Source organism: Anolis sagrei, chromosome 2 (genome assembly GCF_037176765.1).
Source record: "Anolis sagrei isolate rAnoSag1 chromosome 2, rAnoSag1.mat, whole genome shotgun sequence".
Classification (NCBI taxonomy): Eukaryota; Metazoa; Chordata; class Lepidosauria; order Squamata; family Dactyloidae; genus Anolis; species Anolis sagrei.
The window spans coordinates 51,755,643-51,776,435 of NC_090022.1; the positions used below are offsets into that span (position 1 = coordinate 51,755,643).

The window sequence follows — 20,793 nt, forward strand, 5'->3', positions numbered from 1 at the left end:
TTTCCCAATCCAAGTCATTATGCATCCTATTAAAAACACGAAATGGACATGTGTTTGGAGACACTTCATCCATCATGCCATAAACCAGGGGTAGCCTGGTTCCTGCGGAGATTGCGGAGACTCATGTGAATCAGGAAAAGTAAATAAGAGCATCGGCCATCTTACCTCTCACTTTTCTACTATAACATTAAACAGTGTGTTTTGAGGTAGAATCCCTTCTTCTTTTAGGTCTTTCATATAGCCATTCTACTATAGTGGTTCAAACATGGGATGGGTCTGTGACTCTGGGGACTAGGGTTTGAATGCCAGCTCAGCCATAGAAACCCACTTTATCAGCCTCAAAGGATGCAAAGGGAAACACCCCTTGAACAAGTCTTGCCAAACCCTGTGACAGTGTTGCCATAAGTAAGAAACCACTTGAATGCACATAACAATAACATAATAGAAATGTGCTATTGTGTGCAATATGGGAGTTAGAAAACAGGTTCAATTAGAATTAATTGTAATTCAGGTTTTTCTCCCAATCAAATTTTGTTCAATGTTAATCAAGCAAATATTCCATTTGAGCAACATTGGATTTGGCCTGCGTTGTGAAGAATAGCCTTGTATCATAAATCAACTTCCTGTTGATTTATGATACAAGGTTTTCACAACTGTAAAGAATAATTTTCTTACCAAATTTGGGTAAATTTTCTGTAGTTTCCATGAATGAGAATCCAAGGAGCCTTTCACATTAAACAAAAAATCACAACGGTTCCACTTTAGCTGCTGTGGCTCCATCCTACGGAATCCTGGAGTTTGAAGTCCAGGGAGGGAAATGTGTGACTCTCTGACAAAGAGCTGTAGTGCAAACTAGAAATTCCAGGATTTCATAGGATGCGGCCATGGCAGTTAACACAGAATAATAATGGTACAACTTTGGAGCATGGAAATACCACAAGATATAAACCTATCATGATTTACAAAACAAGCCTATCCATTGTGTGGAACAAGACAGCTGTACTCCAGACCTCCTCAAACTCCAGCCCTCCAGCTGTTTGGGCCTCCAACTCCCAGAATTCCTGGCTATTTAGCAAGCTGGCTAGGGCTTCTGGGAGCTGGGGGCCAAAACAGTTGGAGGGTCAGAGTTTGAGGATGCCTGATTAAAACTGTCCTCATCCACACCCTTGGGGGGGCTTCTTGCTTCCATTACTTGAGAAATCCTTGTTTTTGAAGCTAATAATGTTACAAGTGCCCCGGGTCTGGGAAGTGTTCAAAGGCATTAATTTTAGATCGGTCCCATGGGAAGGCGCCATGTGCTGCTAGAATATTATGCACAACTGTGACTATGGGAGAAAGCAAGCAGTGGTAAGGGGAGGAAGAAACAGGATAACAAAGTATGGCAAGTGATTGGGGAGACTATGAGGAAGGGAGGATGTGATTGTGGCAGAGGAGAGCATAAGCAAAGCAAAGGAGGTGAACATAAGTTGGTGGTGTCTATGAGAACTGTGACAGACCCTTCTCCCACCTCAACCAGCAAAAGGGCATGATATAGGCCTAGTTTACATTGGAAGAAGAATTTCAGATGTAACAAACAGAGCATAATTCATATATCTTTCATCTCCAGCTATAATATTCAGCATATTCCTTCCTGACACTTGTTCTTTACCCTTCATGTGTGGTGTACTCAAAGAACACTTTACAAGAGAGATTCAGGAAGAAGCAACATTATGGCATTAGAGTAGTGATTCTCGACCTGTGGGTCCCCAGATGTTTTGGCCTTCAATTCCCAGAAATCCTAATAGCTGGTAAACTGTCTGGGATTTCTGGGAGTTGTAGGCCAAAACATCTGGGGACCCACAGGTCGAGAACCACCGCATTAGAGGGATGAGTAGGAGAGAATCATCATCGTCCTGCCACATACCAGGTTGGAAGTTGTAACATATGCAACCATTGGTTCGAGTCTTTTTTAAAAAAAATGTTGATATTATAATACTGTATTATATAGCTATTACACTCTTGGTGTCAATTATTAAGTTGCTTTTAAATAACTGCTTTGGGTTCTTGCAAAGAATGCCCAATTGTTTATCAGGTAAATAATACTAATATTTGCACACTTCCCAGTTGGTTTGATGAGGAACAGCCTGTATTTAATCCCCAACATTGTTTTTATGGTCCCTATATCCACTCACAATCTCCCTTGCACCCTCTTTTGTGGCTAAAAGAGGCAGCAGCTCATCTTTTTAAAAGGTTGCATGAGTCCTTGTAATGCTTATCATTAAAAATGTAGATTTTATAAAATGAGAAGATTGCTTGGAAAAATATACTTCAAGTTTCTTCTTGTTGTGTTGCCAGCTTGTGTGGTCTCTCTAGACTCTAGAGCAGTGGTTCTCAACCTGCGTGTCCCCAGGTGTTTTGGCCTACAATTCCCAGAAATCCCATCCAGTTTACCAGCTACTAGGATTTCTGAAAGCCAAAACATCAGGGGACCCACAGGTTGAGAAACACTGCTTTAGAGAGTCCCATGGCAAACAAATGATTTCCCAGTTCATTGGCTTGCTCATTACCACCCTTGCAATAGCGGCCTGGGAATCTACCATTAGGTTCTTTCTGGCAACATTACCAAACCCATCCAAGTAATTGCAGCAAAATCTTTGGTGAGACAGAATGGTGATCTGCTGTAAGCCCCTAATGTGTGTAGCAAGGTATTATGTCAGAGCATAAAATTGCTTTGATGCATGGAAAGCAACATAAATCTGTCTCCACTTCAAGGTTGCATTAAGTGTAAGGCAGCTGGAAACCAACCTGAATGAAGAGCAAAGAGGGGTAACTTGTCAGTGAGAATTTAATTTGGCTAATAAGCTCTATTAGAGTTAACTGAATACTCAGTAACTACTGAACAGGCCTCTTTCTCCAAGTTAGTGTGTATCTTTGACATTTGAGGAAAGCATTGCAAACAGGCAAGTGTTTTTATCCAGCTTTTCCCAGAGAAAAGCAATGCTTATTTAAAATTAATAAGCATAGGGTATTTTTGTAAACAGTGCTAATTGTATGTGAACATTTTGAAGTAAATTGAATTGTTGTTGCCAGATTTATTATTAATATGCAAAATAGCTTAGTAAATCTATGTTGTTATATCTAAATTAAATATAATTAAGCCTTTTTTTAAAGAGTAATTTAAATGCTTTTTCATAGATAAACTCTCGCTGGAGGTTTCTTATTTTCTCCTATGATTATATCTTCCTTTGAGCTGTTTTTCTCACCCAGGGGTAGGATCTGGGTTGCAACAGTCATTTTGGTTGCTGCAGTAAAAGTGTTTCTCTAGCTTTTAAGTTTATGGATGTATTTGCACTGTAGAATTAATGTAATTTGACACCACTCTAACTGCTATGACTCAGTACTATGGAATTTTGGGAGTTGATCTTTGTGGAGCCATCAGCTCTTTGTGGCAGTAAAGGCTAAATACTTTCCCATACTGCAACTCCCATGAGTTGAGCCATGGCCATTAAAGTGGTGTCGAACTTCATTAATTGAACAATATAGATGCATCCTGTGTTCACTTTGACTGGAAAAGAGTGGTTTAGAACCAGGGTTCCCAGATCTCATGAACTTTTCCCTCTCAGTCTTCAAGACAAGTGGAGTATTATAATCTCTGGGTGAAAGTGCTGGTTTGAAAAGTAGTGTGTCAGGCCATCAAATGCTAATCAAGATGGCCAATTGAAAACATTCACACCTAGCTCCAACAGACAAGAGTTCTTTTTCCCACCCTGTACATTTCACAGATATATGAATCCAATTTTCCTAGTTTCCAACAGATCTCACAACCTCTGAGGATGCCTACCATAGATGCAGGCAAAACGTGAGGAGAGAATGCTTCTAGAACATGGCCATATAGCCTGAAAAACCTACAACAATCCAAAGTAGTGTGTGTTTCCTCACAGCACCGTTCTGCTACTGTGGGTTTCTTTGGAGCAGCTGCCACTTGGTCATCATCTCTAGTTCAGCCTCATTAATTATTTTCTCATTTGTTAAGCTTCCTGATTGTTATTTAAATGGCAACATTTGTTGATACTTAATGAATCAAGCTTAATGACATTACCAGTTGCTGTCCCATGTGATGTTACCATGGGCTATCCCTATATCTCAGGTTTTGGCCTGGAAAACTCAAGGTCTTAGATGTGCCCAACAACCTAATAAATCAATTATTATCCTGGCTTTCTCCCAGTCTAAGGCCCAAGCTAGTTTGTATCAAATTAAATGCAAATTACAGATAAAATCAATTTGATACATTTTTAAAAAAAACGTTTAAAGCATGACATTTCAACAATTTAAAACACATTAAAACATAATTAAAAGTTAAAAGTGTAACACATCCTTTTGTGTTATTTAGAATAGTTTTTGTGATCATTCTGAAGAAAGATGATCAAATGTCTCTCATAAAAGAGCTGTTAAAAACTGGGGAAGGGTCACATATTCTTGCCAAGTCAGCTGCAGTTGTCATCTGGATGCACACTAAATTTTATGACCCATACCTTTCAGGTTCACTCACCCTGGACTCTTCAACTTTAAATACATCAGAGATATCCTGGTGTGCACCACTGTAAAATTAAATGGATTTGGGTTAACAAGGGTTAGATTTAGTAGATGGACATATTAGTCTGTTGCAGAAAAAGAGTTGCATGACACCTTAAAGACCACAACATAATTTTATTTTATGGGCACAGGTTGCACAAATGTGCTCTTGCATACAATGCTTCCAATGTCCAGATATACCTGCAACTCATAAATTTTAAGCTAATCATGTCTAGATCCTGTAGGCGGGTATAATAAAATGCTCCCTGATTTGTAATGTATGTGTATTGCAGTTCTAAGTATGGTCTTGTGGAGTATATGCATATGAGTTGAGTTTTGACTGCCCTTATTTCTTTCAAAACAGCAAGCAGAAAGTCTGGAGAACCTTTAATTATCTCCGATATCAAGAAGGGAAGTGTAGCACACAGGTGAGAGACGTATCTGATTTCCTACTTTACTAAATCTGAGTCTTTGTGTTAAATAAATAAAAATGGATCTGCTAACATTTTAGACCTTCTGAACTCTCTTTCCCTCTCCTCCTCCATTTTGTAAAGAAACTAGATCTAGACATATCATTCAAGGAACATGTGTTTTGTAAATGTAACCAAATATGATATTTGGATTTGTTTGAATTTTAATGATGGTTGTCAAAGCTTCTTGCCAGGAATGAAATGGCAAAAAAAGAAACAAATCAGGAATATTCCTTAAGTGGACAGGACCGGCCCTATGTAATTTTCAATGGTAAGCAAACATTATTTTGGCGCCCCCCCCCCCCCAAACCCACAAAAACCAATCACTGAAAAATAAAATGTAGAGGTGAATAAAGAGTTACCTTAAAATCAGAAGGTTACTTACATTATGTTCATATAGTTACATTACATAGAATTAACACAAATTAATGTTTTTTAAATGCAAATATTTTATTAAACTTGGCAACAATTTTAAGTTTTTGTTGTTATTTTTGATCTACAAGTATGACACAAAGGTTTCACAGAAAATACAAGATCTTTGCATTATGACAATTCCGCTGAGACAATTGAAGACAGAACAGCCCTTAATACATGCATACATATACATACACATACATACATGAACACACACACACACACACACACACACACACACACATATTATTTTATTTGGAATTGCAAATTGCAATGCATTCCATCACACACACACTTAAATAAATATTCTGTGTTTACGGAACAAACGGCTTCCTTTCTGCAAGGACTTCTTCTAGAATGCATGGCAATTTCAAAGAAAATAAAATATTTTGGACCACAACAAGTAAGTCCACTGAGACGACTAAAGATAGAATAACCTTATCTATATAAATAAATATATAATTTTCGTTTGTGGGATTAACATAACTCAAAACCCGCTGGACGAATTGGCACCAAATTTGGCAGCAAAACACATACTAATCCAATCTATGTCTGTCAAACAAAAAAAATCTCTGGCTGCTTCTCATTACTTCATTTTGCATACCACCACACTACCCCAGGGTGCTATTATTGTTATTATTATTATTATTATTATTATTATTATTATTATTATTATGAGTCTAAATGGCCATCTAGCAGGAGTGTTTCAATTGTGCTTTTCGCTTATGCCAGAAGGAAGTTGGATTGGATGGACCTTGGAGGTCTCCCTACTTTATGATTCTATTACTATTATTAATAATAGTATTATTATTAAGCAGAGTCTCTATGGCCATCTGTTAGGAGTGCTTGGATTGTGTTTTTCCCTTATGGCAGAAGGAGGTTGGACTGGATGGCCCTTGGAGGTCTCTTGCAACACTAGGATCCTATTACTGTGAATTCCTCCCAAACCCCTCCAGAGTTTTCTGCTGGTCATGGAGGTTCTGTGTGCCAAGTTTGGTTCAGATCTGTCATTAATGGGAGTTTTAATGGTCTGTGGAAGTCTGAGCTAAATCAGTTGAAGGTACTCCAAATTCCATCAGCTTGATTAGCATTCAATGGCCTTGCAGACAAGAGTCAATCAAGGCCAGCTAATATGTCTTAACAATGGATTCCCCCGGGCAGGAAGCAGCCAGGCTTTGAAGCTGCAAGGTTATTTGCTGCATCAGAAGCAAACCAAGGGTAAATTTGTAATGTATATAGAAAACACAAAGTTTAAAAACTTGGCATCCAGCTGCAAGGTCATTCAGTGCTAATCAAGGTGGCCAATGGCAACACTCACACTTGCCTCAAGCAGGCAAGAGTCCTTCTTCCCACTCTGGACATCATTCCACAGGGATATATATAAACCCCACTTGCCTAGTTTCCAACAGAGTTCCCAACCTCTGAAGATGCCTGCCATTTATAACACATAACAATCTAATAAATATAAATAATTCATGTTAAAAATAATAACGTAATAAATAATAATTGTAAATAGAATAATAAATATAATAAAATATAATAATAATAGTAATAATTCCAAAGCTGAGAAGGAAATGGGGGCGAGTCAGTTTCCAACAGACCTCCCAATCTCTGAGGATGCTTGCCACTGATGTGGGTGAAACGTCAGGAGAGAATGCTGCTGGAACATTTTGAGCCTTCCAGGCGAAGCAGAGGCTTCAAAGGGCAGAGAGAAGAGCATGGAATGGGGCAACAGCAGCAGGTCTTCCCCTCTTCTCCTCCAGGGTCTTCCTCCTCTCCGTTTGGAGACCCCCAAATGGAAAGGAGGAAGAAGAGCCCAGAGGAGAAGGAGATGGCCAAGCCTCGCTGCTGCTGCTGCTGCCCCACGCTCCTCTTCTCGCGAGAAGAGGGGCGAGAAGAGAGTGGCACAGAGCAGCAGCAGCAGCAGCGAGGTCTTCCCCCCTTCTCCTCTAGGGTTTTCTTCCTCCTCCTCTCCATTTGGAGGTGCTTAAACCGAGAGGAGGAGGAGGAAGAGCCCAGAGGAGAAGGAGAAGGGGGAAGACCTCGCTGCTGCTGCTGCTCTGTGTCACCCCCCTCTTCTCGCCCCCTTCGATGCCTCGCCTCGAAGGAGGTGAGAAGAGGAGGATGGCACAGAGCAGCAGCAGCAGCGAGGTCTTCCCCCCTTCTCCTCCAGGGTCTTCCTCCTCCTCCTCCTCCTCCTCCTCCTCCTCCTCCTCTCCATTTAGAGGTGTCTAAACGGAGAGGAGAAGGAAGAAGCGCCCAGAGGAGAAGGAGATGGCCAAGCCTCGCTGCTGCCCCACATTCCTCTCGCCGCTCTACAAGGTGCACGGGGCATGAAGGGAGGGAAAGGCATGCACCTTTCTCTTCTCCCTCGCACGTCTTTCCTGCCTCTGCCGCCAGGAAAGGCACATGCGGGGCGAGAGGGGAAGAGCAGAGGCGCGCGCCTTTCCCTTCCCTCTTGCTCCATGCACAGCTTTTCTGCCTCCTCCTGCCGTTGTCCCCGCCACCGCGCGTGGGACGAGGCCCAATTGGAAGAGCATTTAAGGAGGCGCCCCTGGGAAAAACAAAGTGTTCCGCGGTCGCTTACTTCGCGTAATGGAAAAACCGGCCCTGTAAGTGGATCATAAAATAACCCATTAGTTTTACTAAGAAATCCACAACTAAGCTAACTGCAATTCACATTTTTATTTAGTACTTAAGTAGAACACATTCTTGTTAATAACTACCTCCTCCAATACAACTCTATGCATCATGACTTTCAACTGCCTCTTATTCATATTTTGAAAATGTGGCAATCCTAAATGTATCTGAAGCTGCTATATTGGGAATACGTCAGATCATTGACATATCTCACCCAGCTTTATTTCCAGCAATAGTTCTTCAGGTTGTTTAGGAGGAAACTTTCCCAGACCTACCATCTTTTCAGCTAGAGCTGTGGTCCCCAACCTTTGGTCCTCCAGGTGTTTTTGGACTTTAACTCCCAGAAATCCCAGACAACTTAACAGCTGTTAGGAATTGCAGAACCTGAAGTCCATTGCAGAACCTGGAGGACCAAAGATAGATCAAACCACCGAGGTAGAGATTCTGGAGATCAAGCTTAGGTCCTCCTGAATGCCAAGTTTGTAGTCTACTACTGAATGACAGATCTTTCCCAGAGGTCAACACCGCAAAACTATGCTTCCCAAGATTTTTCACTTTTCTTGAAGCTCCAGGATGTTTCTTGTATTCTTCTATGTCCAATATTATATAGAAATGGTAGTTTTATCTCTGTGATGCCCTGTATCTCCTTTGTCAAAAGTACACCTCACTGGACTACTGTGAGTATTAAGGATACAGGCTCCTTAATTAACTGATTCCATTACATGCAGTAATATCATATGTGAAAACAAAACATTGATTTTTGGAATTAAACTATCACGAGACTAGTTCTTTATGTTATCTTTGAATGACGTGCCACAACTGAGCAGGGTAGCCAGTATTCAATAATGGCATCTGATATATTTGGAGAAAATGAGAACTTCATATCCAAAATGAATTGTTGGCATCACTATGCATCATATGTACCTTTGATTAGAAGTCATGATATAATGTGAAATTCTAGATTTTTCTCAGCAGTTTAAGGCACTTATCCTGGAACATTTGAGTAGTTGTCAAAACTTTCTGCAGAAGAATATGCACTGGAAATAAGGTATATTTTCAGGCTTTAAAATATTTCCCAAACAAGTAGATTTGTTTCACACCTTGAGCAATTCCAGACAAAATTGCTTGTAGCATTATATAGTAATTAATAATATAGTAATTCCTGACAAGAACAATTTTCATTACTCTTTGGACTATGTTAAACGCAGGATTGTTTCTTCTTTGTACCCAGGACTGGCACCTTAGAGCCTGGAGACAAGCTGCTAGCCATCGATAATATCCGACTCGACAATTGCTCAATGGAGGATGCAGTGCAGATTTTAAAGCAATGTGAAGAACTTGTCAAATTGAAGATCAGGAAGGATGAAGATAATTCTGGTATGAAAACCTTAAATCATGCTATCATCAAGTTACATTAATGATATTATCTAATAATAATAATAATAGCAAACAAAGTTAGAAGCAGTGTTCACTTTATTAATGCACACACATGCTTACATGCACTTTTGGTGTGGTCATTATTTATTTTTTACAGTATTTATATTCTGCCCTTCTCACCCTGAAGGGGACTCAGGGTGAATCACAGAACACATATATAACAAACATTCAATGCCTATTATACAATGACAAGACAGGCAACAGATATAGGTATATATTTTTCCCATCTTTTGGCATCTTTGGAGGCTGTGCTCAGTTCTGGCCACAGGGGGGTGTTGTTGCTGCATCTCCTTGCCAAAGAGCTCTCCTTGTTCATAAACTTTCCTCCTTTTTCTGATCGAAACACCATACCTAAAATACCTCCCTGCTTAATGTAGTTCCATTTTATCTACTCACATTGTTGTTTTTGATTTGCTAGGTGGGAAGGGAGCTGGGCTGAAGATCAGGAGCTCACCTTGAAACGCTTCGAACTGTCAAGCTTTCGGTTAGCAAGATTTACTTTAGCTGCAGCTGGTGATTAACCTGCTGTGCTAAAGCCAGCCCATGCATAAATAAGTTCCTGCAAGAGGTGCAAAGGCTTTAAAATTACATACCATTTGGTTAGGAAGTTCTGGAATATTTCCCTGAATTATTTCTATGTAGTTTGATCTGTATATCTGTGGGGATATGACTTACTGTGAAAAAAAGAAAACTTAATAGTGAATCCTGTTGAAGTGAATGAGACATATCATCTCTAGGAACTTGCTAGGTTCTCCTGGGAGACCCTATAATAACCTGGGAAATCTAGAAAATTCTAAGTAACGGCACGTTTTGTTGGATACAGGGAGGTGAAACTGAGTAGCAATTTCATGGGTAATTATTATTCATTATTTTATCCTCTTTTAACAGATGAGCAAGAAACAACGGGTGCTATCATTTACACAGTGGAGCTAAAGAGATATGGTGGACCCTTGGGAATAACTATTTCAGGGACTGAGGAGCCTTTTGACCCAATTGTTATATCAGGCTTGACGAAACGAGGGCTGGCAGAAAGGTGAGTCTCAGTTTACATCCTGCTGGGCAGAAATCCAAGGTGATCCTGCAGCACCAACCACTAGGAACTCTCCCATCAGTTTCCCATTTAATCTTATGCCCCCCTCCCACACAGAGCAAAGCATATATTCCTGCACATTTTGTTGTGTGCAAATACACACACACAAATTGTCGCACTTGATCTTAAGATAAACTCACATTTTCTCAGCTGTCTTGGTGCAATCTTACATTTTTACACTATTCACTGTATTGTGATTGTGGTGCTATGTAGCTGTTCATATACAAGACCACTGGCTGATTTTTTTTTAAAAATTATTGGTACCTGGTAAAAGCAAGAAATCCAGTAAACATTTTAAAAACAAATTAAACCACATAAATATTTCTACTAATTTAATTATTTAAATGCAATATTCCTATTTGCTTGAAGGCAGCACCATTTATCCAAACTGGCAAACAGCACTTCAAGATTTTAAAAGAACAATTAAAGCATAATGAAAGCCAGCAATATGCTAAAATTTTAAGGAAAAAGAATAATGAAAGCAGACCCAGAGTAACAGTCAAATTTTGGTTTAGAAAACTGTTACTTATAATTTTTTGCTGATGGAGAATGTATTTTATTGTTTACCTAAAGGCAAGCTGCAACAGAATCAAGTAAACTTACTTTGACAAGGTGTTCCAGTACCTTGATGCCAATCAAGGGGGATTCTTCAGTTTCACTAATTTCACATGATGTTTTTGGGAATGTTCCATATCCAGGAAGCAGTTTATTTTCTGTACCCTTTTATGTGGATCTGAAATTGTTGCTCCAAGTAAATGACAAACTCATGGTGATCTAGAACGAACAGGCACTTGTAATTAAGCTGTTGTATTATTTCCTGTATTTTGGTCTTCAGCAAGTAAGTCAAAACTCACCTACAGTGGTTAGCAGCAGGGGGGGGCTGCTGTCACAACAAATATGTGACTGAAATTAAGAAGTGAATCCCCAAATGTATGTTTTGTCTGAATGCAGTTGCTGGGTATGAAATGGTTAAAGGCTAATGCTATATCTTACAATCTAGCCTGCCTAAAGGTGGCATAATGGCTACTAACTGGTTGTGGAAATAAAACTGGGATGAATATTACTTTTTGTCAATGCACCAGTAATTTGTCTGCAGTGATGGAAGAGGCAGAATGTAAATGATTTGAACTAAAGCAGCAAGGTTTTTTTTCCTACAATGTAACATGAATGTGACCGACTCCATGATGTGAACGATTAGGACAGGGTAAACAAAGAGATTCCCTGCAAGGTTGGTTTTGGAGTTCTCAAAGCACTCAACCTAGTGCCCTTGTTGCTTTTCTCAACCAAAAAGGAAGGGTGGAAGGAAAGGAGGGGGGAAGGTAGGTCAGAATGTCCATTCACCTTTTAAATGAAACAAAAACTTCTCTATTTATTGTGTCAAAAACACCTGATTTTCAAAATCAGGAGTTAATGTCTAGCATTTTGTGTGGATTTGAAGATTTCTCAATTTATGGCAGATTTTTTGGTATAGTAATTGGCTCCTAAGACCTGTTAACAGTGCTCACCCTTGACTCACACTGTTAAGATAATTATCTTTAAATTTTAATGAATATAAAAGATTGCATTCTTAAAATTGCTTTATGTGTAGAAATTCACATTTCCCATTCTGCAGCATTTTTTGGTTTCAAACTCTGCACCAGAGATCCTTTCATATTATACTGTTGTATTACATTAACTTCTGTAGTTCTCTCCCATGGAATCTCAGTTTTTCAGCTTCAGAAAAGATGTTTTGAATTCTCAGCCGCACCAAACTATGAAGCCCAGGATTTCATAGGTTGGAACAACGGCAGCTGAAAAAGAATCATTGTACTATGGTAGTCTAGAACAGGGCTTTTTAAACTTTTCCATTCATTTCCTCTTTCCACCTGAGAATTTATTACAACACCCCAGGTATAGAGGAATATAAAACAGATTTAAAAATCAAACACTTACTGATAATAAATTTCCATTTGCAAGACTTGCTAAATGGCCTGATTTTCCTTTTTGTGGAATACAGTTAGAGCATTTTTTGCAGAGCCCATGGTAAACATTGCACTCTGTTGCTAACAGATTTCTGTAAATGAGTAGTATTAAGAAACATTTTACTGTTCCCCAAAATTTTGTGACCCTACCATTAAGTTAAGGGGGCCTCATCTGAATTTGGGACCCTCAGTTTAAGAAACTGTTTTTATTTAATTAAAAAAATCAGTTGTCTTTCACTGTCTTCAGTGGGCCATGCTGTCTGTCTGCCTGCAACAAGGCTATGTTGCAGAAATAAAATACTGTTTAGGATGAGCAATCCTCCTCCTTGATCTGCTGTAAGGCCCTTTACTCCCTTGTGAATTTTGAAAGAGAATATTAGTGATGGGAGTTGGGTTTTATACTACTTTTAGGGGAGGGATATCTCATAGAATCATAGAATCATTGAGTCATGGCCGCCCAGCCTCTATTTAAAAGCTTCCAAAGAAGGAACCTCCACCACACTCCGGGGCAGAGAGTTCCATTGCTGAACGGCTCTCACAGTCAGGAAGTTCTTCCTAAAGTTCAGATGGAATCTCCTTTCTTGTAGTTTGAAGCCATTGTTCCGTGTCCTAGTCTCCAGGGCAGCAGAAAACAAGCTTGCTCCCTCCTCCTGGCTATCATGTCTCTTCTCAGCCTTCTCTTCTTCAGGCTAAACATGCCCAGCTCTTTAAGCCGCTCCACATAGGGCTTGTTCTCCAGACCCTTGATCATTTTATTCACCCTCCTCTTGGACACATTCCAGCTTGACAATATCTCTCTTCAATTGTGGTGCACAATTCCAGGTGTGGTCTAATAGAGGGGTAGCATGACTTCCCTGGATCTAGACATTATACTCCTATTGATGCAGGTTTCTTTTGCAAGGTAGCAAAGAAAACTTTGCCATGAGCCCTACTGCATTCCTTGAGCAAAATATTGATGCAATATTATCCCTATGCATTTTCCTTGGGAAAATAAATATGGCAGACCCAGCATGGTGCCCAGTATCTGCCCTTATCCCTAGTAAGAACGCCTCTTGGAATGATGCTACATTATCCTTCAACCCACAGCCCCACCATGATATGACTCACTCTCCCTCAAAAGTTAAGCAGCCTTTCAGGAGGATTTTCACATTTCCCTAAATATTATTTGAAAAAGATCTAAGCAAAATACTTCAATCTTTCTGCTGTTTCTTCTGTTTCTTCCTTCTTCGCCTTTTCATGTTTTTTTGACTGATACTATAGTGACCTCTACCGGATAGCTGGGAAATCAATGTATTGACTCAAGACAGAAAAAGAAGGAGGGGGCATTGCCTAAATGGAGCTGATTTAAAAAAAAAAGAATAAACTTTGATTTGAAAGATTGGCATCAGAGTATGCTAAGCTTTTGTGTTTTGTTTCTGAAAATAGATAGTGCTCTTTTATTTGTGAAAGCTGTAAGTAAAAGTAATGTACTCACAAAAGAAAGTGGGGGAAAAAGCTAGGACAGAAACCTTTGTGGTGAAGAGATAAAATGAGCCTGAATGACAGCTCTTACCAGTTCTATCATATGTGATAGCTATAAGAGCAGAGATACTATGAAAGAAGGAGCTGTTTTGTATTATTGCTATTATCTGCAAACTGTGATTATAACAAGCAAGCTGTGCCTACTAAACAGTGCCAGTTGAACATCCCTTATCTGAAATGGTTAGAACTTGAAGTCTTTTGAATTTTGGATTTTTTTTCCTGTTTACGAATACAATTATTTCAACATATATACTCAGGGCCCTTCCACACAGACCAAAAAACCAGGGTTTTTTTTATTGGAGTAGCCTGAGGCATCCAAACAAAGCCTCGGGCTAATCCCATTTAACCTGAAATAAACCTAGATTTCCAGGTTTACTCGTGGTTAAAAAAATACCTGGGAAGGTGCAGACCTTTCAGGTATTGTGTCTGTGGGGATTGACTCTCGGGATTGCCTTCCAAAATCCTGAGAGTAAGTCTCCACAAGCATTTTGTTTTGTTAGGCTCCAGGAGCCCAAAAGTATAAAATGGCACTGCCACCCTACCCTCCCAACCCCCCCCCCCCATTTTCTAAAAAATGGGGGGGGGGGGGGTTGGTGGCAATACCCCCTAGCCACCCCTCAGAAAAATCACTGGGTTTGGGGCCTTGGTTTGGCTGCAAACTCAGTAGAAACCAGAATTTAAATATCAGTTTCTGTTGAGTTTTCAGCCTGTCTGGAGGAGCCCCTGGTAATGCAATGGGTTAAACTCCTGTGCTGATAGGACTGCCGACCGACAGCTCTAGCTTCCCATGTTGAGACATGAGGGAAGCCTCCCATGGGATGATAAAACATCAAACATCTGGGTGTCCCTTGGGCAACATCCTTGCAGATGGCTAATTCTCTCACACCAGTAGCAACTTGCAGTTTCTCAAGTTGCTCCTGACATGAAAAAAAAAGTTTATCTGGAAAAGCCCTGAAATATCTTGGTGGTTGGATCCAAATCTAAACACAACATTAATTTATGTTTAACATATGCTTTAAACACAGACTGAAGGTAATTTTTATAGACAATATTTTAATAATTTTGTGAATGAAATGAAGTTTGTGTATATCAAAGCATCTGAAAGCAAAGGCATCACCATCTCAGCAAACCATATGAACAATTTTAGGTTATTGGACTTTTCCAGATTTTAAAATTCCAAATAAGGGATGCTCCACCCATATTCTTCTAAATTGTATGGCTTAGGATAGTGTAGTATGGAGCAATTTCAGAAATTCCAGTGTAATTTTGGGGCAGCAAGAGCTTTCGGCAGGCCACACTAGACCCAGAAATTTCAGAAAAAAGAAATAGAAATGAAAGTCATCTAATATAGATCTCTTTTTTCCTACTTATTATTGTTTTCATTTTCATTTGAGTGGCTTGGAGGAGGTGCACCCCCCAGTGCAAAAACAGCACTCTTGGAATCCCTCTTAGCCCTAATATTGTTTAATTGTACTTTACTGTACTGCCAAAGAATTCCCAGTTTCTATGAACAATTGTGAAAGATAGATAGTGGTGAAAGTTGAGAGGAAGGCATCAATTCGATTGAAATATGGTGCTGGAAGGGTTTTGCAGATACCGTGGATCCCTATAAAGATACACAGGAGTCTATAGGAAATTGGGCTTGAACCTAACCTGTTCTAGAAGCTAAGATGATAAACTGAGACTGTAGTACTTTGGACTTATCTTGACAATGACTTGCTGAATGCTCATTAAAGACCACATTACAGGTGGAATCATTCAGTCAAGGAAGCCACAGCCCTCAGTCTGCAAGACCTGAAGAGGGTAAATGGTGACAGGAGAGTTTGCAAGTTCCTTCTTCATAGGGTCTCTAAAAGCCAAGATCAACTGATGGCAAATAGCAATAACAATCTACCTGAACACTCTGTGTCTACAACACTTGGTAGGCATTTGTTAGTTTGTCTTAGAAATAACCCTCTGGTGATGCTTTGCTCATTCCTGGTGAAGTGGTTGGAGTGACAGACTCAGGGTGGAGAAGAACTGGATTCAGATTCCCACTTGACTATGAAAGCCAGTGAGTGACAAGTACCTCAAAGACAAAACATAAATGGAAGAAATAAAATAAGTAAAGACTAAGTATTCAACCTTTGCCACCTCACTTGGCATTACAGTTTATTACATGCTTAGGCCTGAATATCTTGTGCAGCTGTAGCTAGCTGAATATAAATAGAAGATGTGACATGATTCATCAGTGTAGCCCTTGTGATGCAGCCCACAGCTGAGCCATTCCTTGGGCTCCAACCATGTGCTGCATGAGAGAACTTGGAAGCCCTGTCATTTCTTTACATTATACAAGAAGCAACCGTCATCAGTATGTTCCCAAGAGCTCAGCCCTTCAGGCACCATATAAACATGCTGCTTCATGGTAGTTCATTAGTTGCATTTATAGGGATTGCTATCTTCTGCCTAAGCCAAATGAAACTAGCCTGATGAGATGACAGGAATCCCATTTGTGTTTCCATGTACATGTGGCTCTCCCATATATTTGGAGTTTCAAGTTTGTTTCTGTGTGGGGCAGAGAATCAGACTACAAAGTGTTTTGTAGACAGGTCTGGTTCTTTTTTTCTTTGAATTTGATGGACCCACATGTGTGTGTTGGGGGCGCATTTGCAAGCATACACAGAGTTTCTATTTCATAGTTGATCACTCAGTGTGAATAAATACTCGCCAAACTGTACATCATTGCATAATTATTCTGATATTTCCTTTCTGGTGACTGCTGCACTCCAGATTTTGTAATGCCACATTTAATTATCTCTTCTCCAAAAATGGAACTCCTGGTGGTTCATAGTATTATTCAATCAAAGAAGAACAAAGTAAAATCCCAAACATGATCAGCTGTTAAAATAGAATTACATTTAACTAATTACATTACATTGGCTTATTGAACATGACTGTGTTTTTCAGTGCTGGTGAAATAGCTTTATTTTGGGCAGGTGTTTGACTTTTAAATGAAATTACCACCATGCTCAATAGTTACAGTTTTCTTCACTTGCTTTTTAGAACTGGAGCCATCCATGTCGGTGATCGGATATTAGCTATTAATAATGTAAGCCTTAAGGGGAAACCGTTGAGCGAAGCCATTCATCTTCTCCAAATGGCTGGAGAGACTGTAACTCTGAAAATCAAGAAGCAAACTGAACGTAAGTCCTCCCATTTGTTATTTCCTTTCCTCCAAAATCTCTTGGTTGTATTTGGCAATGTACCACATCTTGAGATAGATACAGTGTGTCAGGACAGATTGTAGTAAAGGGTCGCCTTTTTGACGTGTTTGAAAAATGGGTGATTGATAATGATCTCAGTGTTGTTGTTATTGCTTTATTGCTCATATTTTATTTGTATTTTAATATGTAGCACATTTTATCTTTATTTATTTATTATTTACAGTATTTATATGCCGCTTTTCTCATCCCTGAGGGGATTCAAAGCTGTTTACAAAAAATGACAGAATTCAATGCTTTACATACATAAAACAAATCATAAATCAAACAGCATATGGCTAAGCATAAAATACAATAGGACAAATTCACCATAAGATAATAGGACATTTAAACATGAAGTATAAAAATTAACACCTAAAATCACATGATCCAAACTCATAAACCAGGCAATTCCAGATGCTGATTACACATATTCCATATTTACTTCTTGTACTTCGTTACTTTACTAGTCAAAAGCTTGGTTCCATTACCATGTCTTTGTTCTCTTTCTAAAGGCTAGGAGGGAGGGTGCTGATCTCACTGGGGAGAGTGTTCCAGAGTCGGGGAGTCACCATTGAGAAGACCCTGTCTCTTGTCCCCACCAACCAGACTTGCAAAGCAGGTGGGATCAAGAGCAGGGCCTCCCCAGAAGAACTTAACATTTATAGAAGGAGATACATCTGGACAGATAAGCTGGGCCAGAACTGTTTAGGGCTTTGTAGGCTAAAGCCAGCATTTTGAATTGTGCTCGGTAGCAGACTGGCAGCCAGTGGAGCTGGCATAACGGGGGGGGGGGGGGGGGGGGTAATGTGCTCCCTGCATGCCACTCCGGTGAGAAACCTGGTTGCTGCCTTTGGACCATTTGAAGCTTCCGAGCAGTCTTCAAGGGTAACCCCACATAAAGCATGCTGTAGTAATCTATTCTCAATGTAACTAGCGTGGACCACTGTGGCCAAGTCATACTTCCCAAGGCATGGGCGCAACTGGTACACAAGCTTTAATTGTACAAAAGCTCCCCTGGCCACTGCTGAAACCTGGGGTTCAGCGATAAATCCAAGATCACTCCCAAGCTGTGAACTTGTGCCTTCAGAGAGAGTGTAACCCCATCCAGCACAGGCTGTGACCCTATACCCTGTTTGGCCTTTCAGATAACCAGGAGTAACCCCTTTCTTGTCTGGATTAAATATGAATTTGTTTGCCTTCATCCAGACCATCACATCTGCCAAGCACCAGTTCACACCTTTCAGGAGTGGAAAGGAGTGATAGAGTTGTATATCATCTGCATAGAAATGCCCTGGCCAGATTATTTGTCCACCTAAAATGCAGAATTTCATTGTATTTCTACCACATTTGAATTGTTGTTCATGTTAATTCTAATATTGTGTACGACTAGTCCATTTCTCAAGAGTATTTTGTTTCTTAGGGAGATAGCTTTGAAACAACAACAAGAAGAAAACAAAATGATCAGCAGGTGACTCACTGGCAGGTGTGAGTTTAAGCACTCACTTGATATTCTGATGTCAGAAGCTGCCTTGACTCCAAACTGTTTCTCTCTTTTGAGCAACAACAACTACAAAAATTGTCGGTCCTGTAACATAAAAAGGATTTTCAGTATTGCCAATGTGGAAAGCTCTTTTTACTTCTTTCTGCATAGCAATTCCTTCCTTAATGCTTCCCTTCAAAGAGCTCTCCTTTGATGCAGCATTACATTTCTAAAAGAATTGCTGAAAAACCAATAGGAGAACAACTTAATAGGCATCTTTCACTGCCAGCTACTTGTCAGTCAAACAACACACATCAGACTCCTTAGCTCTGCCACGTTCCTTGCTTTTGAAATTCTGAAATAGTGCCGGCCTTCCTTGCCAGACTAAGGATCTCAGCCAATGCCTTGAAAGGAGAGAAGTTCACTTTCAAGTCCTGACAGTTAGGATTCTGTTCTATGGTTCTTTAATGAAGACAACTGACTGTGTGGCCATGCACTCACAACTATTTATAATCCAAGTAAGGGATGGACAGGATTACCCCCCCCCCCCATTTTAGTGCGATCTCCTCTGGTTGTAACCAGAAGCCCACCCAGCTTTTAATTAATTTTCCTATTTTGGGGGTTATTACATTTAAACCAGACTTTCCTGGCACAATCTATTCTGCTTTCCTTCCTGTATGTGTGCATGTAGCTTCAGATCTTGGAAGCTAAGCAGGGTAAGCCTTAGTTAGGACCAAAAGGAAGGAGGAAGTCCTGATGAGTCTTCGTCGTAGAGGATGGAGCAACAGCAACCCCCCCCCCCCCCCATGGCTGGATTTGAGCCCAACATTCAAAGGCACCAAAAAGCAGGACAACACACCTCCTTTGGTTCTTTCTGTCTCTGTATTGTTTATATAAAACAGCATTGAATATTTGCCATGTATGTTTACTGTGATCCGCCCTGAGTCCCCTTGGAGAGATAGGGTGGGATATAAATAAAGTGTTGTTGTCATTGTGACAGGCAACCCTCACATTAGGTATTTTCTCAAGTTGAATTTGTATGTAAGTCAGAACAGGTGCAACATTTTTATGTGTAACTCCAGAGAGAGAGAGAGAGAGAGAGAGAGAGAGAGATCTCCATCTATCTATCTATCTATCTATCTATCTATCTATCTATCTATCTATCTATGCAGGCTTTGGGTAGCATATGTTAACAGCCCTGTGGTGTTTGTTTTACTGCCTGTAATGTATTTTGCACAACAGACTTGGAGAGTCGCTTTCGTCTCTCATGAGGCTCTTACTCATATTTATTGTGACCCGTTGGATTGTTTATATATTGTTTTTGATTTCAGTGCTTAATTCTTTTATTATAAGTTTATTGTTGTTATTGTGCACCATTCTGTATTCATTTTTGATGTGTTTGTACTTATTTGAGGCATTGAATGTTTGCCTTTTTGTGTGCAAATCACCCTGAGTCCCTTTAGGAGAGAGGGCATTCTAGAAATATTATTATTATTATTATTATTATTATTGCATTTAAACTGCATATTACTCAACCCATTGCTCTTATTATTTAGAGAAGGATTTTGGGTCAATTCAATGATGGATTGGCTGATATTCTGGCCAATACTTCCCCCAGCCATTTGGATATGTTTTTTGAAGTCATTTCTGCATGCAACATGTGAGCTGAAATGGTGGCGGAAGGGTGGAGGTTAATACCCATTGATCATTCCAAGCCTGAAGTATCCAAAATTGGAATTCCACAGTCGTCATAAGCAATTTCATTCATCCTAATTTTGAAAGACTATAGATTTATTTTCTTTCTTTCAAAAGCAGCCTTTATCTCAGGAGATGTTGTAAGGTCAAGGAGCAAATTGTCTAGGTGATGGCAGTTTAAGCATTTAGTGAAAAATAAATCACTTCCCTACCACTAAATCTAAAAACCATTTCTTGGAAATAAGTCTCTAATTGATTTTAGTGGAACCTATTTGCAAGCAAATGCACTTAG

General features: G+C 39.8%; 1 protein-coding gene across 9 annotated transcripts in view; it reads left to right on the forward strand.

Moving 5' to 3' along the window:
* Window positions 1-20,793, forward strand: part of GRIP2 (glutamate receptor interacting protein 2) — a 503,998-nt gene that overhangs the window by 456,714 nt on the left and 26,491 nt on the right. For all 9 annotated transcript variants that reach the window (XM_060766226.2, XM_060766231.2, XM_060766233.2 and 6 more), the window contains 4 exons: window positions 4,916-4,979; window positions 9,307-9,452; window positions 10,401-10,545; window positions 17,127-17,266. In XM_060766226.2, coding sequence (XP_060622209.2) covers window positions 4,916-4,979; window positions 9,307-9,452; window positions 10,401-10,545; window positions 17,127-17,266 — 495 coding nt within the window. The remainder of the gene's footprint in view (window positions 1-4,915; window positions 4,980-9,306; window positions 9,453-10,400; window positions 10,546-17,126; window positions 17,267-20,793) is intronic.